General features: G+C 58.1%; 7 protein-coding genes across 7 annotated transcripts; 3 read left to right on the top strand and 4 right to left on the bottom strand.

Annotated features, from left to right (window-relative positions):
- Nucleotides 1-1,240: 1,240 nt before the first annotated feature.
- Nucleotides 1,241-2,745, bottom strand: PLICBS_001734 (uncharacterized protein; the record flags this gene model as incomplete). The annotated part of the gene is made up of 4 exons (XM_018317174.2): nt 1,241-1,688; nt 1,742-2,417; nt 2,476-2,611; nt 2,695-2,745. 4 exons carry the CDS (start codon nt 2,743-2,745, stop codon nt 1,241-1,243), a joined length of 1,311 nt encoding a protein of 436 aa, XP_018182699.2.
- A 1,379-nt stretch (nt 2,746-4,124) lies between these two features.
- On the top strand, nt 4,125-5,613 carry PLICBS_001733 (uncharacterized protein; the record flags this gene model as incomplete). Its single annotated transcript, XM_065599897.1, has 2 exons — nt 4,125-4,296; nt 4,355-5,613. 2 exons carry the CDS (start codon nt 4,125-4,127, stop codon nt 5,611-5,613), a joined length of 1,431 nt encoding a protein of 476 aa, XP_065455969.1.
- A 242-nt stretch (nt 5,614-5,855) lies between these two features.
- Nucleotides 5,856-7,916, bottom strand: PLICBS_001732 (uncharacterized protein; the record flags this gene model as incomplete). Its single annotated transcript, XM_018317176.2, has 1 exon — nt 5,856-7,916. The coding sequence occupies one exon, from the start codon at nt 7,914-7,916 to the stop codon at nt 5,856-5,858; it is 2,061 nt and encodes a 686-aa protein (XP_018182701.2).
- A 3,354-nt stretch (nt 7,917-11,270) lies between these two features.
- PLICBS_001731 (uncharacterized protein) lies at nt 11,271-13,016 on the top strand (the record flags this gene model as incomplete). The annotated part of the gene is made up of 1 exon (XM_018317177.2): nt 11,271-13,016. The coding sequence occupies one exon, from the start codon at nt 11,271-11,273 to the stop codon at nt 13,014-13,016; it is 1,746 nt and encodes a 581-aa protein (XP_018182702.1).
- A 1,594-nt stretch (nt 13,017-14,610) lies between these two features.
- Nucleotides 14,611-16,175, bottom strand: PLICBS_001730 (uncharacterized protein; the record flags this gene model as incomplete). Its single annotated transcript, XM_018317178.2, has 2 exons — nt 14,611-15,678; nt 15,771-16,175. 2 exons carry the CDS (start codon nt 16,173-16,175, stop codon nt 14,611-14,613), a joined length of 1,473 nt encoding a protein of 490 aa, XP_018182703.2.
- A 1,083-nt stretch (nt 16,176-17,258) lies between these two features.
- Nucleotides 17,259-18,835, top strand: PLICBS_001729 (uncharacterized protein; the record flags this gene model as incomplete). The annotated part of the gene is made up of 3 exons (XM_018317179.1): nt 17,259-18,336; nt 18,405-18,625; nt 18,683-18,835. The coding sequence occupies 3 exons, from the start codon at nt 17,259-17,261 to the stop codon at nt 18,833-18,835; spliced, it is 1,452 nt and encodes a 483-aa protein (XP_018182704.1).
- Nucleotides 18,836-19,020: 185 nt separating this feature from the next.
- On the bottom strand, nt 19,021-20,878 carry PLICBS_001728 (uncharacterized protein; the record flags this gene model as incomplete). Its single annotated transcript, XM_018317180.2, has 3 exons — nt 19,021-20,275; nt 20,338-20,625; nt 20,697-20,878. 3 exons carry the CDS (start codon nt 20,876-20,878, stop codon nt 19,021-19,023), a joined length of 1,725 nt encoding a protein of 574 aa, XP_018182705.2.
- Between the last annotated feature and the right edge of the window lie 68 nt (nt 20,879-20,946).

Below are 20,946 nucleotides of genomic sequence, written 5' to 3'. Positions count from 1 at the left end.
AATTTCCTAGCAGCCTCGGCTGTCCCCACGAGCGGCTGCGGGGTAATTAGCAACCCATGGTTCCGTCCATGTCCCAGATCCTGACAAGTGCCAGACCAGGCTGTGTGCTTGGCTTTCGGGCTTGTCAGGTCCAGATGCTTGTCAAATGTATTGTCGTTTGGGGGCGTCTTCAGTCGGGAAACCTTGTTCTTGTGCGTTGCATGTGGTACTACCCCAGTCGCAGGGGGTCGGGTCATGGATTATGTTGAGTCGTGGATGAAGCCTCTCTCTCTTTTGCCCCGCTATCCATGTCGCGGACTCGCGGGTCTCAGTGCACTCTAAATCCTGCGCTGCGGCTCCTGAGTCTGATGCTCTGACGCATTGCTTAAATGATGCAGTTTTCTGCGCTCTTCACAGTTGAGGCGGCGCGAACATGAAGTCTCAACCAACGTGAACCCTTGATCATGCCGAGCAATTGCACAGTATGGAAAAGCAAAATGTACTACATTGTGTAGGATGGCGACAACGCCTCAACCCCTGGCCATGCCATGTAAGACTGAACTCTACGTGCTGGTCATGGACCTGCCTCTTCCAATTGCCGACCAAATACTCTTGATGTGCCGTTGACCCGGATCGGTCACGCGCAATTGTCATCGGTCGCAAGTTTGCGACTCTTCTCCCCAATACGGAACTTTTTCCGCTCCGTTGGTCATGCTGGCTGTCATTGCACGGGGATTTGCGCATGGATGCCAGGGTTTGCAATCGCTGGTACCAGTGACGATGAAGAAGCTCGGCACTCACCCCAGCCTGTACTTTTGAGTGTTTCATTTTCGGAGTGGCTTCCGCACCTGTTCCGCACTCCGTGGCGGCTCACTCATATCGCCGTGAAAGGAATACGAGCTCTACAGTCTCCCTTGCTTCCACCGGGGAGGCGAGTGCGGTCTGAAATAATCGGCGACGACGGTGGTAGCTGTCCGAAGGTCTTAACGGGTGCGGTTACGTCCATACATCTGGCCGTACGGGACAGAGAAAGCGGACATTTGACATCGCAACGCAAGGAGAATGCTTTGAGTCTGGTCTGGACACAACATGATACAAGGCGCGCTCGATTGATCCGCGACTATTACATGTGCATGCACTGTCACAAACAATGACGCGGTGGAAAGTCCAGTAAAAAAGTCCGTCATAAGAAATGTAGGTCTACATGTAGTCTATTGGGCCGGCCCGTCTAAATGCATCTATTCGTCATCATCATTCCCCCCTACCTCCTGCCTGGCGCCTTCGCCTCCAGATCCCTCATGGCAACCAGGCTTGCCTCATCATTATCGCTGTATTGCACCGTGTAGGACTTTTGGAACAGGATGCCCTGAGGCTCTTCAGAGCTGCCGTGATCCGACTGCGCTCGGCTGACCGAGTCAACCCGCACCGTGGTCTGGTGATTGCTCGAGGTGGCAGTCTTGGACCTCCCGCGGCCGCTCGTATTCCCTCCAGTGCCATAGCGGTAATACTGGCTCCGTTGGGTCGACCCAGCGAGCGCAGGAATGAGCTTCACGAGGAGCAGTCGGATTGTAGGCAGGCATGCGCAGATGACGCCGATGCAGATCTCTATCGTCGACCAAAGGGACACGTCGTAGAATTCCCAGGTGGAATTGGCCGTTGCCGCGAAATGGACAAGCGACTGAAGTCGGATGATACTGACAATCGTCACACTGGTAATGGTTAGCAGCTGCGTCGGCCAATTCTTCGAACGGGGGACACTTACAACGTGCCGACGCAAAACATGAGTGCGACGCCAACCTTCTTCTTCCAGTGCATTTTGAGGCTGCGCAGCTGCCACAGTGGGATCGCAAGGATCCACAGGTCCAGCGCGATGCTCATGGCAGCGTTGGACCAGCTTATGGCATTGGCATCGGCGCAAGAGCCCTTATGCATGCCGTCCCACTTTGTCCAGAAGTAATGCACCGGTCGGCATTGGAAGATGGACGTTATGATAAAGGCAAGGCCCCAGGTCGTCACAAAAGCAAACGTGCCCCAGAGAACACGCTGGACGTTCTTTGCCGGGAAGATGCGCATGTAAAAGGACACGAACGACAGCTTCAGAAGGGCGGTCTGCAAGAAGTACAGCCACGCCATGATGTAGAAGAACTTGCCAACGTTGGTGATTTGCGTAGGCGTCAGGGTCCAGATATCCCGGCCGAGGCCGTTGGGAACGGTACCGAATTTGGTGATGATGGCGCTGGGGATGGCGGAGATCATCGTTGCGAGGACAAAGACGTCGTCGAGACCTAAGTCGAGTCGCGTGACAAAAATCTTGTACGCGAAGCGCGTGATGATGAAGACGGCGGCCAGGGAGGCAAGGACGGCCGTGACGGTGACGAGTTCTTGGCCGCGATCGCGGGGGATGGCACCGCAACGGGTGAGACTGGCATTCTGAGTGACTGAGTTGAGTTGTTAGTCAACTGCTCACGATAGATGTTTCTTTTGCAGAATACGTACCCAAGGCATCCGGAATGGTGCAGCCGCCCGACACACAGGCTGTCACGTTGTGCTGGAACGTCTGATCCGTGCAGATACACTTTTCGTCCGTGGGACTACACAGCCCACCTGTCAGTGCGACTAGGATGCATTTCGCCTATCGCCAGATCGTCAGCAGCGATTCCAACATCATGATCGTTTCGATCGTGGGCAGAGATCCTGCCCCAGGGCTCGACCCACTGCACATTCGGGGTATTCTTCCAGCGAAGAAGCGCGAGCGGAAACACCCATGTCTTGTGCCTGGCAAGCCACCATGAGCACAGAGACAAGCGGTAGCAAGAGCCCGCGGAGAGACAACGGCATCGTGGCGGTTCGTCCGGTGACGACTTCAGCAGTTCATGGCCGGTGGATGAAGAAGCAAAAAGTTGGCCGCCCTGCGACTGGACTGTCCCGTGAGTCTCCTCATGTTTGGGCTCAGCTGGGTGGGCGTGGCGAGCAGTTTATTGCCTCCGCCGCCCTCCCGCGTCCCAGACCCGAAACCCCAGATGCGCGGTTCCCGACTCTTGGGACCGAGAAGGGCTAGAGACCAGAGATCAGCCGGTGATCGTAGGGTCCACGCGTTGCACTAGGAGTCGAAGCGTGCCCTGAGCTAAGGCGAGTCGGCCACACTGACGGGCGTCTTAACGTGGAATGTTTTTATGGGCCGCTGGCCGAGCCTCCTGCGAAATCTGGAACTTCCGTAACAGTGAACCCCCCTCCAGGTTCGCCGATTGGAGCCGCGCTCGGAGAAAAGTCCAGGAATGGCAATGGCTCCCCCTAGTCCGGCATCTATTTCCAACGCTCACCAGCACCGCTGCGCGCCCCGAATTTCTTGCACACAGACGGACGGAGCAGAGAGCCGGCCAGATGCTAGTGTCGCACAAGCCCTGTCGCAACGGCGAATGCTACCCATGTGACAGGAGGCTCAAGAGTCAACGCCCCGCCCCTGACCGTCGGTCAGGTCCCGCGTCGGGTAAGGCGGCCCCGATAAAAGATGCGATGAAGCCGAGGAATCTCGACGGGTATTCTGGGATGGCTCGCAGCGAAGCTCATCTCCGGCGCGGCCTACGTACTAACGGCCTGCCGTCCTGTTTAGTCTCTCGAACGGGGGGCTCAAGTCCACGGAGAGGAACAAGAAAAGGAGCTCGAGTTATCCGCAACTGCCGAGTATGAATACCTGTATGAACCCGTAGCGCAGCGGCTCTCAAGCCCGTGCATGCCCATCTGCAACCACAGACTTCACAACGTGGGTTGCATTCACCGCCAGACAGCAAGATGAAGTTCTCGTCGCTGGTACAGGCTGCTATCTTGGGCGCGGCCCAAGCTCTGGCTGACACCTCGAGTGTGTCCCCGTCATGTCGCTGCTTGCCGGGAGACGCCTGCTGGCCCTCGGACGGCACTTGGACACAGTTCAATGCGACTGTCGGGGGCAGGCTCGTCGCGACAGTTCCCATTGGCTCGCCCTGCCATGATCCTACCTACGATGCTGCTGCGTGCGCGGCACTGCAGGCAAGCTGGAAGAACCCGCTCACTCAGTGCGTATCATCGAAGACGCCGTTGACATGGCGATCACCTGCGGCACCGCAATGAGACTAACCTGAAGCTGCAGCATTCCGTCATCGTCGTCAGTGATGCAGACGTACTTTGCCAACCAGAGTTGCGATCCGTTCACCGATAGGTCAAAGCCTTGCGTGCTCGGAAACTACGTCAGCTACGCGGTCAAGGTCAAGTGCACCGCAGACGTCGCAGCCGCCCTGCGCTTTGCCAAGGAGCACAACATCCGTATCGTTGTCCGCAACACGGGTCATGAGTATGTCCGCCCCATTTGGGAAGTACTACGCAAAAGACGAATACTAACAAGTTAGTTTCCTTGGACGCTCTACCGGTGCCGGCGCGCTCTCTATCTGGACCCAGGGCCTCAAGGCCGTGTCTTTTGCCGACTGGTCGGATGAGCACTATACCGGACCGTCAGCCAGCGTAGGTGCCGGCGTAATCGGCTACGAGATCGTTGAGGCGGCGCACAAGCAGGGCCTCACGGTGGTTACGGGAGAGTGCGCAACGGTCGGTCTCGCTGGCGGCTTCATCCAGGGAGGCGGCCACTCTGCGCTCAGCACCACTTTTGGTCTCGCTTCCGACCAGACCCTGGCATTCCAGGTCGTCACGACTAGCGGTCGCACTGTCACCGCGACGCCGACCAAGAATGCCGACCTCTACTGGGCACTGAGCGGTGGCGGTGGTGGCAACTACGGCGTGGTTGTCGGAGTTACTGTCCGGGCGTACAAGGCGGCGACGGTCGGAGGCGCAGCCTTCCAATTGCTTGCGCCTACTACTACGCCCGAAAAGTTCAAGGCTGCGGTGGCCAAGTTCTATGAACTACTGCCGAAGATGATTGACAATGGCGCCATGGTGGTCTTCTACACCAACCAGCAGATGCTGGTGGTTAAGCCCCTGACCCTGTGGAACTCGACGGCCGCTCATGTCCGCGACGTCGTTCTGCAACCTTTCACGGCGGCTTTGACGGAAATTGGTATCACTTTGCCAGTTGCGTACAGTGAGCTCTCCTATCGCGATCACTACGACCGCTACATGGGCCCTCTCCCTCAGGGAAGCTTCGAGGTGGAGCGCTACCAGTTCGGCGGCCGCCTGATCCCCCGCAAGGTTCTGCAGGATGAGACGAGCCGCAACGCCTTCGTCAGCGTCGTCAACAACCTCACGGCCAACGGCATTCTCGCCGTCGGCAGCGCCGCCGCCTACTCGAACAAGCCCGCCGGCAGCGCCGACAACTCGGTCAACCCGGTGTGGCGCTCCACGTTGGTTCAGCTGCAGCTCATCACCGACTGGGACTCGACCGCGCCGTGGTCGGAGATGGAGGCCGCGCAGCGCCGCATGACCGAGGAGTTCATGCCCCAGATCGAGAGCGTGACGCCCGGCAGCGGATCGTACATGAACGAGGCGGACTTTAGGCAGCCCAACTGGCAGCAGACCTTCTATGGGTCTAGCTACGAGAAGCTGCTTTCCATCAAGCGCAAGTGGGATCCGGAGAGCGTGCTTTACACGCTCAAGGGCGTGGGAAGTGAGGCTTGGAACGTTGGAAACGATGGCCGGATGTGCAAGGCGTGATGAGCCAAGCACAAAACGCCTGGAATAATGCGTGTATTGAACTTCAGAAAGGCATCCCACATTGTTGGGCTCAGCGCAGGTCTATTGCTTTGACAATGAAACACATACCGGCGAATTAAGCTAACGAATCAACATTTTTGTCATCAACCGCAACTCAATCTCTGTAAACGAGTAGGCACCTTGCTGTTCATTGCCTCCTGTTCGGGTTTTGCAGAATACCCTCATCGGGTGGAAGCCATCTCCTACGCAAGGCAAGACATGATTTGCTTCACGCCCAGCTGGTAGCCCTTCCTAAAGTCGCGATCTTGCGGGCTTCCGCTGGAGATTGTGTCCGTGCAAGCCTTCAGACCTTCCTGCTCCCTTGCCGCGATCTTACCAAGAGCTTCCCGCTTTGGGCTCGAGAGCAGTGTGGACGAAGCTGCAACGACATCATGCAGTCTCGTGAATGCTTGCGCCATCCCGAGAAGCACCCAACCGAGCGCCCTCGGCCTCTGCGCAGCTGCCAACATCGCTTCCGCAAAAGGCGACGGCCATCGCTTCAGCACGTCTGACATGCACGATGGTTGAGCGCAATCTAGATCGTGTCTGCAAAGTAGGTCATTGCCAATGTCGATGAGGTCGATTGAGTCGTCGCGCCGCATTTCATCCACACCATCTACCCCCGTCGGCTCTGGCAGAAAGCCGTACTGGGCTCGCAGAGTTCGGACAATTGCGCACCCAACATCGTCGGCCACGTACCAGGGCACAGAAACTGCGAAATCGAGCAGACCCGCTTGTGCGAACCATAGTGGAAGAAGCTTGCCGACGTTAATGTCTGACGGGTCCAGGGCCAGGGGTGCAAGCGGGAGGTCCAGTTCGATCGCCTCATCCATGGAGGCGAAAATGTCGGCGAATGATCGCGCATCCTTTGCAGATGGAAGAGAAGAACGCTCTGATGACTCAGGAGTACCCAAATGGCCCGTAAACGTCTGGTATGTCTCCGGGCCAGCTGGCACAAGAGAGTCGATCCAATCCTTCACCACAACCACCTCCCGATCGGTAAAGGCACCGAACATGGACCCGCCCCAGGACAGCTGACGCACAAGACGGCTCTTGCTGCTATTTCCTTTGTGAATCCAAGGCTTGGCGTTTCTCAGACACTTCAGGAACTTTGCCTGCCAGTCAAGTCGGTGGAACAGGGTCGGATCCAGCCACTTGCTGAGCGATTGGCCGCCAAGGGCCATGGTGCAATGGTCATGAATCCGGTGCGACGCAATGGACTTGGCCGTGAATATGGTGACGATTCGCTCCGTGAGCTTGTCGTTGTAACTGTGGTGCACGTTTTTAGACATCAGGAACCCGGCCTGAACGCGCTTCCAGGCCTGTTGTGTGGCCGCGGGCCCATGCTCTGCGCTGATGAGTTCCAGGTAATCTGCAACGATGCGGCTGGCCATGGCTGTATGGCCCGTGTCGGCATTGTCGATTGTAACATGCAAGGTGAAATAGTACGGGTCTATTCCGACCTCGCGAAGCTCCTTTGCCGCCATCAGGGTCTCCAAAGTAAGCATCTCGAAATGAAGATTGAAGCCAAGGATTTCCGGGAGGAACTCGTCAGGGTAGAGCGAGATGAGCAACTGCGCCACTGCCGACCGCCAGAGTCCAGTATCGGTCACTGTCGTATTCTCGACGAAGTCTGCGGATGTCGGAGCGGGAACCGGGGACCCGACCTTCTCGAGCAGGCGCGCATACACGTACGCGTGACACTTGGCCAGGTCTCCGTCTCCCAGTTCCTCGGAAAGAACCTGCCAAGCGGCCTTGGTGACCCGGCGATATGCGAATGGAGCGGTTGCTCTGTGGACATGTCCCAGCCAAGCACCGTCGACCAGTTTGTGAGGAGCTTTCTGCACGAGCCATTGGCGGGCTTCGGCAGCGTCCTCGAAGAGCTCACGGGGACTTCCATTCTTGCGCCGGGCCAGGTAATGTTGCCACTCAGTCGTCGCGGCATCCAACTGAGCATGTACAAAGTTGTCCAGGGCTTTATCCGAGTAGTCTGTGATGGAGAGAATCGAAGTGCCGTCATCACCCTCTGATCTGAAATTTTCTGACTTCAAGGCATCTGAAAAGAAGGAGAGCAGAAGCTTCTTTGCGTCGGGGAGAACGTCGTTGTGTTGTTCCAGGTTGTGCAACTTGAAGTAGAGGCTCTTGTACTGCTGGCAGAGCTCTTCATCCAGGTCCAACTTGGCCTTCCGTTCGAATGTCCTGGGAGGTTGGACTTTCTGTTCAACTCCATGCCGTCCACCACCGTAGAGGAGCTTCCAGGTCATGAAAGACCCAGCAACCAAGACCCCCGACGCGAGGAAAACGGGCTCCATGATACTAGGCTGATCGAGTGAATTCTCAGGGATGTGCACTTCACATTGATGATTGAGCTCGATCTGTAAAGTGTTTGTGGCCAGGGAGGCTGCACATATATAGTTGCTCCAGCCAAGGCGCTTGGCTCCGTTCCTGTTCTAGAGTTTCTAGATCATGCATTCAGAGAAAACGGCTCTTGCCCGACCAACACTCGGAGCCGCAAAACCTGGTCAGGCGACTACAGCCATAAGCTTGTCTTGCAGCTAGGCGCAGCGGAAGGGGAGCACAACGCTAGGTTTCGCGAAGGAGTCTGTCACGCGCTTCAGAATCTCGGGGACTTTAGAGGCTCCGTGCTGACGCGGTCGCCGCGTGGCGTGAGGCCCATTCGGAACGTTTTCCGTGGTGTTGAGATGAGCAGCGAGATATCAACACATGTATGAGCGCATGGAGACTATATGGCGGAGGAACTTGGGTGCTAGCTGTACTCGGGGTGAATTCATGCCGTGGTAACCGCCCCCTTATTGAGTCTCGGGGCAAGCACTCCCCCTGGGACATAACGCCGAGGGTCGGATAGGGGCTGGGGCATCGGCGGTATTGTGAGCCGACCGACGTCTCTTGTCGCACAGCCCTTAGTGAATCGGGCAACAGGTTCTGCAAGAGGCAGTATAGTAGATCGACAAGACGGGAACATTGTCGGTCAACAAGGTTTTGCCACGTCATAGGCGTAGTCTTACCGCATCGTGTTGCATACCTCCTGCTGCAGTGTCAGATGTTGCTATACCCCAACCATGTGGCGTCGAGGGGCTGATGGCCAACGTGCCCAAGAAAGAAGGTCTATTGTTGGCACTATGCCTTTTTCTCGCCGAAAAGGTCAGGAGTTGACCCGAGTATCGGTAACTCCGCTATTGTCTCTGGTAACGCTTCATGTTGTCAGCTTAAGCATCAGCCTCACGGGACTGTGTGATGTTGTATCAAGCTAAGCATTTCTTGCCATTGCGTATAGTGTTAGAGTAGTGTACTAGGGGGACTAGGGTAGTTCCGAACTCTGTGCCGAGCCATGCTTTGCAACAGATGGACAAGTCGTCCTACACTGTTGGCCATGTAGCAGAGTGTCCGCTGAGGGCCTGGGCTTGAAGTGGGTGCGTGACAGTAGCGCAAATGCTACACGTAGCAGCATTTTCCAGTACTCGGACTCGCTTCTCGCCCAGCTTTCCCACCGAAGCCCCCGAGAATATCCGTTACGTGTTCCTGGGGCATCGAGGGAGACGACATGGAAGCATGCGCGTAGTACAAGAGTCCTACAGCAGTTTTCGTACAAGGATGAATAAGCTTATTGACCCGATTGGATGCACAGCGTGGACGCCCGCGTTGCGCGAGCGGTTTTTTCCCTGGTTCTCGCTGAGGCTGAGGTACGACTCTCCCGTCGTCTCGTGTCCGCCTGACGGAGAAGAGCCCCCTTTCTGTCTGTCAAGAGAGAATTTTCTCGACGTCCAGCCTGCACGGATGCGGCGCACTTGTCAGGATTTCACACCGACCAATAGTCTCTGTGCCGTAGTGCCGAAGAAAGAACCACGAGTTTGGATGACGAGCCACTCACGGCTGTTGCCTGCCGAGGAGTGCCTCAGACGGACAGGAGAGATGTTGCTCCTCGCCCGACGGGGAGAGATGCCCCTCTGTGCGACCTCTACGCCTGCCGCCCGCGTCACAAGCATCTGCGACACAGAAAATAAGATGAACTGCGGCGTAACGTGCTTGAGACGGCCAAGCAATTCTGGGCCTATGTACGACCCCTCGTGATTGCTCATGGGGTGCGGCGAGTTGCCACACTATTGCGGCCCATGGATCCTGCCGGGCGATATTGTCGCGTAAACGGTATCACACAAAACCTGTCGCGAGCGGGCGTACGCACGACGGCGCGCGCGCGGCTCGGGGATTCGTAAATCGGCCGCCTCTTGGCCCTCGGTGTGTGTTGATGCCCAGCTTCGCAATGTCCCATGGCTTCACCAAGTGGGGGAGAATGCCTAGCCAGATATCTGGCCCCAACATAGGCTGCACTACTCAAGCGACTGGTGTAGCACATCAGGCATCAAACCATTGATCCGGAGCCACTCGGAACGTGTGACCATGAATCGAAAAGGCACATGCCAACACTACGCCACAACAAAGCATGTCCAATGGCTCGGGCACCCCGAGACGGGTGAGTTGGCCCCCCTTGCTTCTAGCGGCACGGCCGTAAGCCAACTTGTACTTAATGGCGAACTCTATGTGACGACCATGGGCTGGTCGAGGTTTGACTTGACTCACCGGCGATCTTGGCTCTTCGTCTTGGCTCCGATCTTGGCTTGCGCGGCTGGACTGCATGTCGCCCTGGATCGGTACAGGATGATCACGGAGACTTTTGCGCACTTTGATGGTAGGACGGATCAGCATATTAAGCCCATCCCGTTGACTCGATGCGAAGCCCATGTAACGGAGACAACCTCGCCGCTCCGCCACAGCATCTTACCCTGCAGGATACGGCGGCGCAGGATCGAAGATACGAATGGCGGCCATCTCGCTATCGACACATTATGACATGAAAATGGCTCATCTTGAGACCATTCCTGAATGGTGACGAGTGCCATTGACTGACGCGATTGTGGTTGCGCTTGCGTCGTGGGCTGTTTGCTCCAGACCAGTTAATTCGCAAGTTATGCGTCGATGAGGCGCAGTCGTTGCCAGCCTGGAGACGGCATTGCGGCCATGAACTGGGTGACTGGCGCAGGCAGTTCTCCGGGTTATTTTGGAGGTTGCCAAGGTAGAAACTGACTTGCTGTCATGAGCAGGGCATGCTCAAGACAACGGGCCTTGAAATGGCACCCATGCGAAGTCGAGGTTAGCACCTGCATCCATGCATGCATCATTGAAGCGAGGCCCGTCCAGGCACCGTGCCTCGCTGACGACCGGGAGCGAGCGGCGCCCTAACAACGCGCCACCAAGCTATCCGCAGTGGTCGTTAGAGGCTCCAGGGCTGTCATCCACAAGCGGGCAATGGGGCTCGAGCAGTGGAGCCTTAGCGGCTCGGAAACTGGGGCTCTTTAGCGCGCATCTGCCGCCCCATCCTAACTGGAGCGGCGGGCCAGTGGGAGCGCCCGACGGCCTGCGCTGGTTTCCGCTCCTGGAAAACCTCTACTCGCTGCCTTAGCGGCATCAAACTCACCCAAACCTCGGGCCTCATTCTCACCTCAGCAACAACACACCACGACGCAACGCAGCGGCGCCCACAGAGCTCATCCGCGAACCATCACACCCTCGCCGAAACAGGCCAAGAAAGCAAGCTTCCGTCCATGAGTGACCGCCCCAAGGGTCGGCGGCCCGACCGCCGTCGCGGTGGTGGTGGTGGAGGTCGCGGCGGCGGCGGTGGTGCAGCAGGAGGCGCTCGATCGCGACACCGAGCATCAGGCCCCCCCAAGCACCTCCGCGATGCCGAGCTCAGCCAGCCGCCCTCGTCGCAGGCCACCGAGTCGAGCCGCGAGAGCACCGTGGCTCCCTCGGGCCACACGCTGCCGCCGCTGACCGAGGCCGTGCCGCTCGACACGCCGCGCTTCGCCGACCTCGCCGGCCAGAACCTCGTCCACCCCGTCCTGGTGCAAACCATCACCGACGACCTGCGCTTTGACCACATGATGCCCGTCCAGGCCGCCACGCTCTGGGAGCTGCTGCCGCCGAAGCGCAGCGACTGCCTCGTCCAGGCCAGGACCGGCACCGGCAAGACGGTGGCCTTTCTGCTGCCCGCCCTCCAGACCATGATCAGCCACAGTCGTGCCTCATCGGACTCTGGCATCTCTCTGCTGGTCATCTCGCCGACCCGTGAGCTTGCCATGCAGATCGCCCAGGAGGCGACCAACCTGCTCCAGAGGATGCCGTCGTATCGCGTGCGCATCGCCATCGGCGGCACCAACAAGGACAAGGAGGAGAGGCTCATCCTCAGCGGCTGCGACGTTCTCATCGCCACGCCCGGGCGCCTCCTCGACCACATGTCCAATGAGAACATCAAGTATGCCTTCCGTAACCTGCACACCCTGGTGCTCGACGAGGCGGATCGACTGCTCGACATGGGTTTCATGCCTGCTCTCCGCGACATCGTCAGCCACCTGCCCGACAGACGCGAGGTGAACAGGCAGGGCATGCTCTTTTCCGCCACCATCGCCCCTCACGTCAACCAGGTTGCTGGCCTCGTTCTAGCGCCCGGCTACAAGTTCATCTCGACGATCCCGGCGGGCGAGATCAACACGCATGAACGCGTCCCGCAGGCCCTCATCACCGCCCCGACCTTTGCCTCCACTGCGGCCGCCATGGTCGCCTGCGTGCGCCAGGAGGCCACAGAACACGCCAACTTCAAGGCCATCGTCTTTGCCCCCACGGCCGCTCTTGCCGGCTTCTACGGACACATCCTGTCGCGCATCCCCGGCCTGCCCCCTACCACGACACTGCACAGCAGGATCTCACAGAACAAGAGGACCAAGATCACCAACGACTATCGCGACGCCAAGGCCGCAATCCTTGTCGCGACCGACGTCATCGCCCGCGGCATGGACTTTCCCGGCGTCACCACCGTTTTCCAAGTCGGCATCCCGTCCGACAAGCAAAGCTACATCCACCGCCTGGGCCGGACCGCTCGCGCCGACGCCGATGGCCGTGGTTTCTTCATTGTCTGCGAGCAGGAGGCCTGGTTCCCGAGATGGAACCTCAAGGAGATCAACTTTGTCCCCAAGGAGCCCGACCTGTCCTTCACGGACCTCGTCAATAGCATCGTCGAGGCTATGGAGGAGGATGAGCGGGGCCAGATCTACAAGGCTTGGCTGGGCTACTACAACAACCACCTTAAGGGACTCAAGTGGGACAAGGAGGAGCTCGTGAGGCAGGCCAACGTGTTTGCTCGCGAGGGCCTCGGCTGCCCCGAGACGCCGCCTATCGCGAAGAGCACTGTTGGCAAGATGGGTCTCCGGGGAACCAGAGGCCTCAACACGGTTCCGGATCCGCCGCGGCACGGCAGGTCACAGGGCGGTGGAGGTGGACGACGAGGACGGTAGGGGTAAGAAAAAAGGCGTACACATGGGTCACTGGTAGCGGATAATAATAGACTGATGTTATGGCGTCCGATACTCCCCGCGTGGAATCCGAGTCGCTGTGTCGCTGCGATGTCTTGTCAGACGTATGGTGGAGGGCCTGAAACTGGCTGTTGTGAATAGAACTATGCCAACCATCCATTTGGCGGTCCACCCTTCCATCTCCAAATTGAGGCAGGCGTGGTGGACTGGAGGTTTGCGATGAACGTGAGACACCACCACGCTCGTGATCAAAGCTACTCAAGGCTGCTGGAGGCTTGCGGGGTAGGCGACGACTGGTCTACGGGCGCCGCAAACCAGCCTGTACGAAGAGTACGAGGTGAAGCCGACAGAAAATAGGTCAAGTATGCCTCGTTGATCCTTTGGCGTTGATGCAGCCGGGCCGTTTCCGTATTTCGCATACCGCCTATGTTGGCAGCGTGATGTGTTACAAGTGCTGCTCCTGGAGGTTTTGGCTTGTAGGACGCTATGTCTTTGCGGACGAGTACTTATAGACATTGATACCTCGCATCGCATCACAGATATGGTCCTGTCCAGGCACACGTCGCAGCGATACTACTTCTCAGCGGCACTCACCATATACATATACACATATTAACCATGCGCTTTGCAACCTCCGCGACTGTGCTGTTGGCGTCAGCATGGACAGTGTTGGCCGTTCCCGCGGCCGGCGCAGGCGGTGATTTGGCCGCGACGCTCGAGCGGCGCTACGAGTGCTCGTATCAGAATGATCAGTGCAAGGTGCTGTGCACGGGCGGGAGCAAGTACATCAATTGTGGGCAGTCTGAGGTACGTTCCCTCAATGCAGGTCCCGCGCGTGAGGTAACTGGATTCATGTGATCGTGGAGCTAATTGATCGGGTTGTATAGTGCCTCGGGTACGTGTGCAAGTGTGTCTGCCACTATGGCTGAGGGCCCGTGAGGAAAGGCCATGGATCAGATCAGCTGCGAATTGCTGTCGGAGCGTGTTTAGATGTGACGGCCTGCTTTTATGCGAATGGGTTCGTGGTTGGCTTTGTGTGAGCCCGCGAGGCTCGCGAGACAGACTGGATCTGATGCATGAATGATTGCTGCCACTTTAGTATGAGCTGGCTCTGTCTGCTGGCTCCCAGAATTGACAGGTGCATCGCTTTTGCGGAAGAGTATATGTTGAAGTTGCTCCCCAACGAGAAATATGCAGTAAATCCCACCAAGATCTCGCCATGCGTTCAGCGTGATCCAGGGCAATATCGGGGCTATCGACGATGCGGGCGAGCATCAATGTTGGCCCGCGGCTACAAGCATGTACAACGACAACCATCAAGTGGGATATGTTCCTAGATTCGTGTCCAAGCCACTGTCATAACATCAATATTCGTGATCAGGCTTTACAAAAGTAGATCAAGAGCATTAAAAGTACACCATCAATGTGTCAGGCTCAATCTGGACCACCACCCTTCCGCTCCCGGAATCGCACCGTATCATGTGCTAATGCGGCTCAGGTCAACTGGTCTCCGAGCAGGCAGTCACCCTAGGCATTGTGTGAATCATCCGAGCCGTAGTTCTGACGAACAGAGCTCTCATTTCTCGCCCACCAAGGCAAGCATCAGCTTCTCATGGTCGCCACTCAGCGCGTCCTTGATAGTCCGCCCAGGCGACGACCCATACTGCTTCCTGTACGCCGCCCGCGCCGCCTCCAGCCTCGGCCGGTCCCAGTACAGCGCCGTCAGGCGGTTGATGAACAGCCTATCCTTCCTGACCGTCTTGACGAGCGGCTGGTGCAGCCTCGTCGCGTCGGAGCACGCCCGGTCCATGGCGTGCGTCAGCATCCGCAGCAGCGCGTCCTCCATGTCGCCGCGGAACTCCTTCTCGATAACCTCCTGCAGGCTGCGGTGGTACTTGCGCTGGTAGGCGTCGCTCATGGCGTGGATCTGCGCGTCGTTGGAGCTCGTAAAGACTTGCGCTACGGCCGCTGCGTTGGCGCCGATCATGCCCTCTGTTGCGCGCTGCAGCTCCGTCACCTTGTGGTCGATTTCCGCGGGGATGACGGGCGCGGCGTCCTCGGCGCGCGTCGCTGCAAGGGCCATGCTGTACAGCCGGTAGAGGTTGTCGTCGACGTCGTCCTTGATGACCGTCAGGAGCTCGCGGCCCTTGACGCGCCGGTACTCAGCCGTAATGGCGCGAATGTCCGCGTTGGACCGGCAGAGCAGCACGTCCATGAGGGTGTCCTCGTCGGTGCCCGCGCGGTTCAGCGCCTTGTCGAGCGCGTGGACGTCGTTTGCCAGCGGGCCGCGCACCAGGGCCATGAGGCCCGTCTCGAAGTCGCCTCTCGTCTCGCTCTCAATGTCCTTGAGCAGGTCGCGCATGAACCTGCTGTTGTAGTCGCGCACGAGCTGCTCCATTGCCCAGGGGTTGGAGTACTTGAGGTCGGTGAAGACCCTGATGAGCGCCTTTTCGTCGCAGCCCATGCCCTTCATCGCCTTGCGCACCGACTCGATGTCGTCGCTCGTGTGAACGGGCTGCGCCCATTGCTTCTGTGCCGTGTCGTAGCCTGGCGATGCGGGCGTCGGCGGCGCCTGGACGTGGCCGTATGGTTGCTGGTGCGGTGCGCCGGGCTGCTGCCATTGCTGCGGAGGCTGTCCCGGCGGCTGCGAAGTATCGTCATGTCAGCAACTCAGCCCAAACTCCATCGTAGTTGTCCAAGGCGCAAAAGGGCGCATGGCAACTGGTGTTCACGTACCGGTGCGGCGTAGCCCGCCGGCGGATACGCCTGCTGATGTCCCTGCGGAGGGTACGGAGGCTGCTGTCCATACTGCCCACCCTGAGGCGCTCCCTGCGGAGGGTACGGCGGCTGGCCTGCGTAATTCCCAGGAGGCGGCGCGCCGTACTGCTGTCCTTGATACTGCGACTGCGGCCCGGGAGGATAGTAGCCGCCCTGCTGCGGCTGTCCGTATGGCGGTTGCTGGTACGGCGGCTGGCCTGGATACTGCCCTCCCTGCGGAGGAGGGGCCGTCTGGCCGTACGGAGGCTGCTGCGGATTCTGCGGAAACTGCTGCTGGCCGTATGGCGGCTGACCAGGCGGCGGCGCACCTTGCGGGTAGTAGCCGCCCTGCGGCGGTTGACCGTACGGCGGTTGGTGGCTCATGGCTCTGGTCGTGCTGCTGGCGATCTGGGGAGTTTGCCGAAAAGCCTCACAGGCGAGCGCTCTCACGAGCTCTGGGAGGGATTCGGGTCATATAGGGCTGATGAGCACTTTCGACGCGGGGTTCTCAAGCGCGTGTATTAACGACAGGGGTCCAGGACGAGGCATCCAGAGCGAGGCCTCCGATGACACGGGCGCAACCCGCTTGCCAACTGCTTGCTTGCCGTGCTAGTCAGGCGCATTCAGACGACCGCGGGGGGGCCCAATGGTTCGCGCCGCATTAGTCGCTGCGGCTGAGCGTTGAGGCAGCCCGGAGGCGCTTTCACTGGAGGGCCCTGAGGAGTTGCAACGGTGGTGGCGTCCGGGCACGGATGACGCTGACGCTCCAAAACGGCTGTGCCTGGGGAGCTCCTGCTTGGTGGGGGCCAGGAGAGGTGGTTGGGCGCTCTCTGATTCGCAAATGCACTTGGGATCATGGAAACACTCGCAGATCGAGGTCAAGGGGGGATCCTCATGTGCTGACTGCAGTTCTGCTGCACCAGACACAAAGATGTCGATCTTGCATGCTATCGTTGGTTCCACGCCCGGCATTCTGCCCCGTAGAGCCTGACGTTGTGAGTGTGAGCACGCGGCCAGAACGTCGACATGGCCTGGCTGCATCGACGCCTACATCGGCTCCGCGTGAAGGTTGCGTCTCCACCATCATGGCCCCCGTATCTCATGTCGTCGGTGTCAAGGCCAACAACGACAGGTGCGTCAGGCCAGAACCAGTCTTTCTATCTCATGTTATATGCCAACAAAAAACCCAGGCAGTGCCAGGGTCGTTGAGGTGAACTTTGTGTCTCAGAATTGCCCTAGCGAGCGGAGGCCGCCGCATCAGCTCAGCTTGGCGAAAGCTTGAGGCTTCCGCCACGAAGCACCGACCTCCCTCGACCCCGCGCACGATGCTCCTACCGTCTACGTCACACCGTCAAGTCGACCTTTGTCGGGCCTCAACCTCCCTGACCTTGCCATCTCCGCCTACCCAATCGACGACGATAACAAACACAGCATGAAAAGGACGAACCGACTATAGCTCGCGTCGCCATGTCCAACAATCACAGTCACGCGGCCCAGCAGGGTAGCAGCGAGGACTCGCCGCTCCTCCCCACGTCCGCTGCCCACGGCATAGGCGGAATCGCTGCCGAAGGCGAAAGCGGACGGCATGGGTTCGACCCGCGCCAATTCTTCATCATACTCTGGCGAAGCTCCTGCACGGCTTCCAAACTGGTCAACTTGCTCTGGCCTTTTGTCCCGGTCGCACTGCTGCTGCACATCTCCCCGGGCCTTCAATCATGGAAGTTTGTGACGGCCTACATTGCGGTCATCCCGTCAGCGAATCTGCTTGGCTTTGCAGGCCAGGAGTTTGCGCGGAAGATGCCCAAGGTCGCCGGCATACTCATCGAGACGACGTTTGGCTCCATCATTGAGATCATCTTGTTCATTGTCCTAATCAGCAAGCATCGATCGGACTCGACTGGCAACGGCGACGAGGGGAACCTGATCCCGATTATACAAGCTGCGATTCTCGGAAGCATCCTCACTAACCTGCTGCTCTGTCTCGGCTTGTGCTTCTTCTTCGGCGGCCTTCGCAACGCCAGCCAGAAATTCCATGCCATCGTTTCCGAGGTCGGGACCGGACTTCTCCTCGTGGCAGCCTTTGGCCTGCTGATTCCGAGCGCCTTTTACTCAGCCCTCAAGGCAGAGGTGGTTCCCGAGATCCCAGGATTCAGGCGTCCGGACGAGGCATTCACCGAGACTAAGCTCCGTGAAGATGTACTGCGCATCAGCCAGGCGACCTCGATTGCTTTGATGGTGGCCTTCTTGTTATACACGTGGTATCAGGCGAGCAGTCAGCATAGCATCTTCGACGAGGTGATCGAACAGGACGAGCATCGCGACACCGACAGACACGAGGACATGGCCAAGCCCAAATTCACCATGACGGAAGCGCTGCTGGCGATTGGACTGTCGCTTATTCTTGTCACGGTGCTGCTCATCCTTCTCGTCGAGCAGATCGAACACGTCGTAGAGAGCGGCGTTCCTGATCAGTTCCTTGGTCTCATCCTGCTCCCTCTTGTGGAGAAGTCTGCTGAGCACCTGACCGCCATAGATGAAGCTTGGGGTAAGCCCACCTTCCGATGAGTCGAGTATTTGCATTGTTCCGTTTCAGCTAACCATTGCTCGCTACAGATGGAGTCATCAATGTCGCACTATACCATTGCCTTGGCCCGTCCATTCAGACTGCTCTCTTCAACGCGCCCCTGGTCGTGGTTGTCGGCTGGATCATTGGCAAACCCATGGATCTCAACTTCGAGATTTTCATGGTGGCGCTACTCGTTCTGTCGATTCTCGTCGTTGGCAACTTCCTTCGCGATGGCGAGTCGAACTGGCTCGAAGGCGCTCTGCTAGTGGTATGGCCTTGCAAGGTTGCCCTAGGACTGAAATGACGATGTACTGATGAGAAGCAGATTGTCTACATCATCATCGCAATCGCCTGCTGGTATTATCCCAACCCCGATGTGGCGACGTCGAACAGCATACCGGGACTGCGACTAGACAAGGCGACGCTTGGGGCTGATGGCGTTCGGGAATTGCGACAGCTGCTCTCGCAGGAGCTGTAACACGGAAACCCGGCACTCAGCTCGCCCCGACCATCTTGCCGAGATCTTCAAGCTTGCCCACGACAGAGATTGCGGAATTAACGTAGCATGATTTGGTATTACTGTTTGTGCGGCAGGCCGACTCAGCCAGGCCGATTAAAATGACTTTTATGAAGGGCCTGAAGGCCGATTCACTCATGATGGCATCAGACCACGTAGCCCTGCACTTGCTTTCGGTCCTTGACTCGGATGTCCCTCCAAACCCAAGCACAGCCCCAGGCGACAGCAACGAAGCATGTGCTTGTGATGAGCATGTAGCGCTGTGACTCTGAGTACGCCTCGGAAATCCCGAGCCGCTCTGTGGAACCTGGCTCGTAGCTCAGCTGGATAGGCAAGCTCCCGTATATGCTGTCAACGGGAGCCTCTGCGGGCAAGTTCCTGGCAAGAGCCTGCTTGAATGTGCCTGCCCAGATAGCGGACGAGATCGCGCGCCCAATGGCATTGCCAACGGCTGCGAAGAGGTCGAGTATCGCGATGATGACGGCAACGTGTTGATGGTCCGAAGGAGCCATCATGGCCATTTCGCCGGCGATGACCATCGGGCCTCCCGCGAAGGCCACGAAGATCTGGGTCATGATGACGTATCCAACGGTCTGACTAGCCTGCCGGAAGTGAATCATCAATCCAACGCCGAGCAGCATAAGCGGCAGCGCATAGATCGTCGCAACCCATTTAAACCGGCCTGTAACCCTGATGAGGTATCCGAGAACGAGGCCCGCAAAGCACGAGCCGACTCGGTAGATGTTGCTGATGTAGGTTGCCTTCGTAACGCCCGTGTTCCAGACCACGAGCAGCATCGACGTAAAGTAGCTGCCCCAGATCAGAGAGTTGGCGAAGACGAAAAGGAACATGAGTCCGGCGAAGAATACGGTCCGATCCGTTAGTAGGCCAAATGGGATGAACGTAACCGGAGCGAAGTATTTCTCCCAAAACACGAACGCGATGACGAGGAGGCCGCCGACGATGATCATGCTGATGACCAGTGCGCTCCGCCAGCCATCATCCTGGTATTGCCATAGCGCAAATGGAAGCAGGAACAGGGCCATGCCGCCGGCAAGAAGCAGCAGGCCGAAAAGGTCAACGTCAATGACAAAGTCCTTCACTGTGGCGAAAGCCGACTTGGTGGAGTCTTTTGGCAGCACGACTCCCTCCTTCTTGGCTCGGTACTGCTCCCAGCCGAAGAGGATGACGAGGGGCAAGACGACGACGGGCGTGATTATCGCCCACATGCCAAAGCCCCATCGCCAACCCGGTCCGGCGAGAACTTTGGTCGCCATAGGACCACCAATCCAGGTCGTGACGATGTAGGGCGATGTGGCGAACGCAAGCATCAAAGGTCGGTTCAGGAGGCTCGTAGTGTCGGCAATGAAGATGGTAAGGCAGTAGCTCACGCCCTGAGACCTGCGACCGCCGATGTCAGTAGGTGATCTTACTTCAGTATGGGAGAGAGACTCTGCGCCCACCCTGTAGAGGAAAAGACTTGGGCTGCAGCATAAGTCTCAACGTTCTTGCAAGCGGCCATCATCACCATGCCCATGACCCAGACGAGAAGCGCCAGCGCCATTCCCTGCGGTCGACCGATGGTGTCCAGGATCTTGGCAATGGCCAGCTTGGACAGACCGCCGACGATGCTGGAAATGATGCCCATAGCCGCGGTGAGCGAATGTCGCGAAAAAGCACTCGTGACGAAAGGGTCCAATGTGCGGAAGACGACCTCCATAATGGACAGGATGAAGTAAATTAGCCATATGCTTCAAGGTGGCAAATGTTAGCTATCTTCTTGTTCTTGTACGGCGCACAATTCGTCGGGCACGAAACTGACTTTGCAAAAGCGAAGATCAAGTGCCATTTGGACCAAACCGACGCCGCGGCCTCGATCTTCCTTACTCCGGCCTGCCTGCCGTCGTCGCCATCATGCTTCTCTGCCGAGTGGTCCGACACATCTTGTTTGGCGGGGGTTCTGGCCGCTGTCTTGCCGATATCGAATACCTCAGATGCGGCCATCATGTACTGTTTTGTGATGGCCGCAACGTTCTGGGATTCGGTAGTTTTCGTTGCGATTGTCTCCGGTT

Source organism: Purpureocillium lilacinum (assembly GCF_023168085.1).
Source record: "Purpureocillium lilacinum CBS 284.36 DNA, scaffold_1, whole genome shotgun sequence".
NCBI lineage: Eukaryota > Fungi > Ascomycota > Sordariomycetes > Hypocreales > Ophiocordycipitaceae > Purpureocillium > Purpureocillium lilacinum.
Note: the sequence above shows the minus strand (reverse complement) of the source record. Positions and strands in the feature narration are given on the sequence as shown.